The following is a 2,283-nucleotide window of genomic DNA, read 5'->3' on the forward strand; positions in this document are numbered from 1 at the left end:
AAAGCCCAGTTCCTCAGTGGCTGCTGCTCGGCCTGCCGATCACAGACACACTTGCACTGTCAAGTAAGGCCTTACGCCCTTTCAAGCCAGCGAGGCGACTGCAGAGCCGTCGAAAATGCCACAAATTAGTGTCGCGTTAGGTAGTTAAATCCCCTTGGCGCGTTCGATATTTTTATTGATTTATGCCGTCTTAAAAAAATTACCAAGGCGCTTCTGGGTGCTGCCCGTGTTCCCACCTTTCTGGGGCTTTCACGTGGCTGCTCAGACGTGATGATCCCACCGTGTTAGTTAACTCAGTAGCTGAAGCCGGGGCCCGGGCAGGGTGACGCCTGCAGACACCCACTCGGGCGGCCCGTGTCTGTCAAGGAGTGTGGCCCTGGTTGACGTCTCGTTTTCAGCCCGATGGCTGGTATGTGCTCAGGGCCTGAGCGAAATGTGTGCAGGTGGCCCCGAGCTCCACCACGGGCTGGCTTGGAGACCTCGAGCAAGCCACTTCCCCTCTGAGCTGCAGGTTCCACATCTATCACATGGGTTGGCGACAGACAGTGCCTGGCTGTTTCGCGGTCCGGAGGCGGCCAGTCATGGCACGTGTTCAGGGACCTTCGGCAGAAGATACAGGTGTAGGCTGGAGGGTGGTGTAACGAGTGACCTGGAGATTCACGACTCTGGCTCCTGGTCTCCCAGGGGCCCATCTCTGCTTGGGAAAACCCCAAGGAAGGGACTAGGGGGAAGGAAATGTTGCCGGGGCGGAGAGAGGGAGGGAGAAAAGTCGCCTGTCTGGAGGAGAAGGGCGTCGGGCTGGCCCCAGCTGTGCACACCGCCTGAGGTGGGGTTCCAGGCGGGGAAGCCTGCCGCCGACAGGGCTTCCTCCGGGAAGGGAGAAGAGGCCGTTCCGGATTCTCCGGTGTCTGGTTGGGGAGCAGGGGAGGGGCCCACTGGCCTTCTGCCCAGCCATCTGGAGGGCTGGGCTCTGGCCCAGGCTCCCTCTGGGGGACGCAGGGCCCCTGCCTCGCCAGCAGCTTCTTCTCTCCCCAAGGGAGGCCGTGGGGCGGTGGCATTGTGGGGATGACCAGGCCGAGGCTGGGCCCCGGCCAGTGACCCCACCCAGCATCCCTGGGGCCCGAGCAGCCGTGACCCACATCTCCGCCCCCGCAGTCCGCCTGCTCCTGTGGCCCTGACATTTCAGCCCGGCTGAGCTGTTTCCCAGTGCTTGGTGGGGCGCCAGCTCCCCGCCACCCCCTCCAGCTTTAGTCCCTTCGTGCTGCCTCCTCGGCGGGCCTGCCTCCTGCCCGCCTCCCCGAGGGCACGTAGAGCCTCTCCTCCTACCACTCAAGACCTGACCTGTGACCTGGCTGGCAGGGCCCGGCGTGGGCCGTGGGCCGGGGCGAGGCCCCGCTTCCCAGGCCCAGCTGGAGACAGAAACAAAAGCAGATTTAGAAGGGGAGAACCCACCAGCAAGCTGCGTGTAATGTCCTCGTTTTTCCTGGAAGCCGCCTCCAGCAGGACAAACAAATATATTTTCAAAGGCGCTAAAACCAGTGACTCATCCCGAGGAACGCCTCCTTTGCCGAGCCCTGGCCCGCCCGCCCAGGCCTCCCAGCTCTCCCACGCCCCCCTGGGCTTAATTGCTCTGAGTGGGGCGGTGCCCGCCCAGCCAGGCCAGCGGAGATGGCAGGCGCCCGGGAGCTCGGCGTCCACCCCGCCGGGAAGCCCCTCTCCACCTGGCCTCAGGCCCACCCTTCTGTTCCCACAGGTTCATGCAGCACCCCAAGAACTTTGGCCTGATTGCATCTTTCCTGGAGAGGAAGGTGAGTCTCCGCCCGCCAGCCCCACCGCCCCGCCCCTCGCCCCTCTGGTGTCTGGTGCCCGCAGGCAGCGGCCGGACCAGGCGAGGACTCGCCCCCTCCCCGCTCAGAGGCCTCTGCCCCCTTGTCCCTCACCCCCCTCGCTGTGTCTGCCTGTTCTCCCCTCCTTTCTCCTTCCTGAGAAGGCGGCCTCAGGTCCCGCCCTCCTGGGCCCATGGGGGCGGAGCTCTGGGCTGGGAAACCCCAGGAGAGCTGAGTGAGTGCAGGGCGTCCCTGGAGCTGGCTCTTCAGACGTGGCAGCCAGCGTCCCCGCAGACTGGGCATGGGTTCCAGAGGCCACGGCGTCCTAATTAGGGCTTTATGGGCAAGAGTGGCGTTCTTGCAGGACGCTCGATGGAATGACCTTTCTCGGTCCCTCTGATGGTCAATGTACGCTGACATCCCAGACGCCAAGCCAGGCGTGTGGTCAGCAGGTCCC

The 2,283-nt window shown here is 64.2% G+C and overlaps 1 protein-coding gene across 1 annotated transcript in view; it reads left to right on the forward strand.

The window, feature by feature from the left end:
• NCOR2 (nuclear receptor corepressor 2) overlaps positions 1–2,283 on the forward strand; it is a 189,120-nt gene that overhangs the window by 102,049 nt on the left and 84,788 nt on the right. Inside the window, exon 12 of the mRNA XM_023523892.1 lies at positions 1,754–1,808. Coding sequence (XP_023379660.1) covers positions 1,754–1,808 — 55 coding nt within the window. The remainder of the gene's footprint in view (positions 1–1,753; positions 1,809–2,283) is intronic.

The sequence above is a fragment of the Pteropus vampyrus genome, unplaced genomic scaffold (genome assembly GCF_000151845.1).
Source record: "Pteropus vampyrus isolate Shadow unplaced genomic scaffold, Pvam_2.0 Scaffold430, whole genome shotgun sequence".
NCBI lineage: Eukaryota > Metazoa > Chordata > Mammalia > Chiroptera > Pteropodidae > Pteropus > Pteropus vampyrus.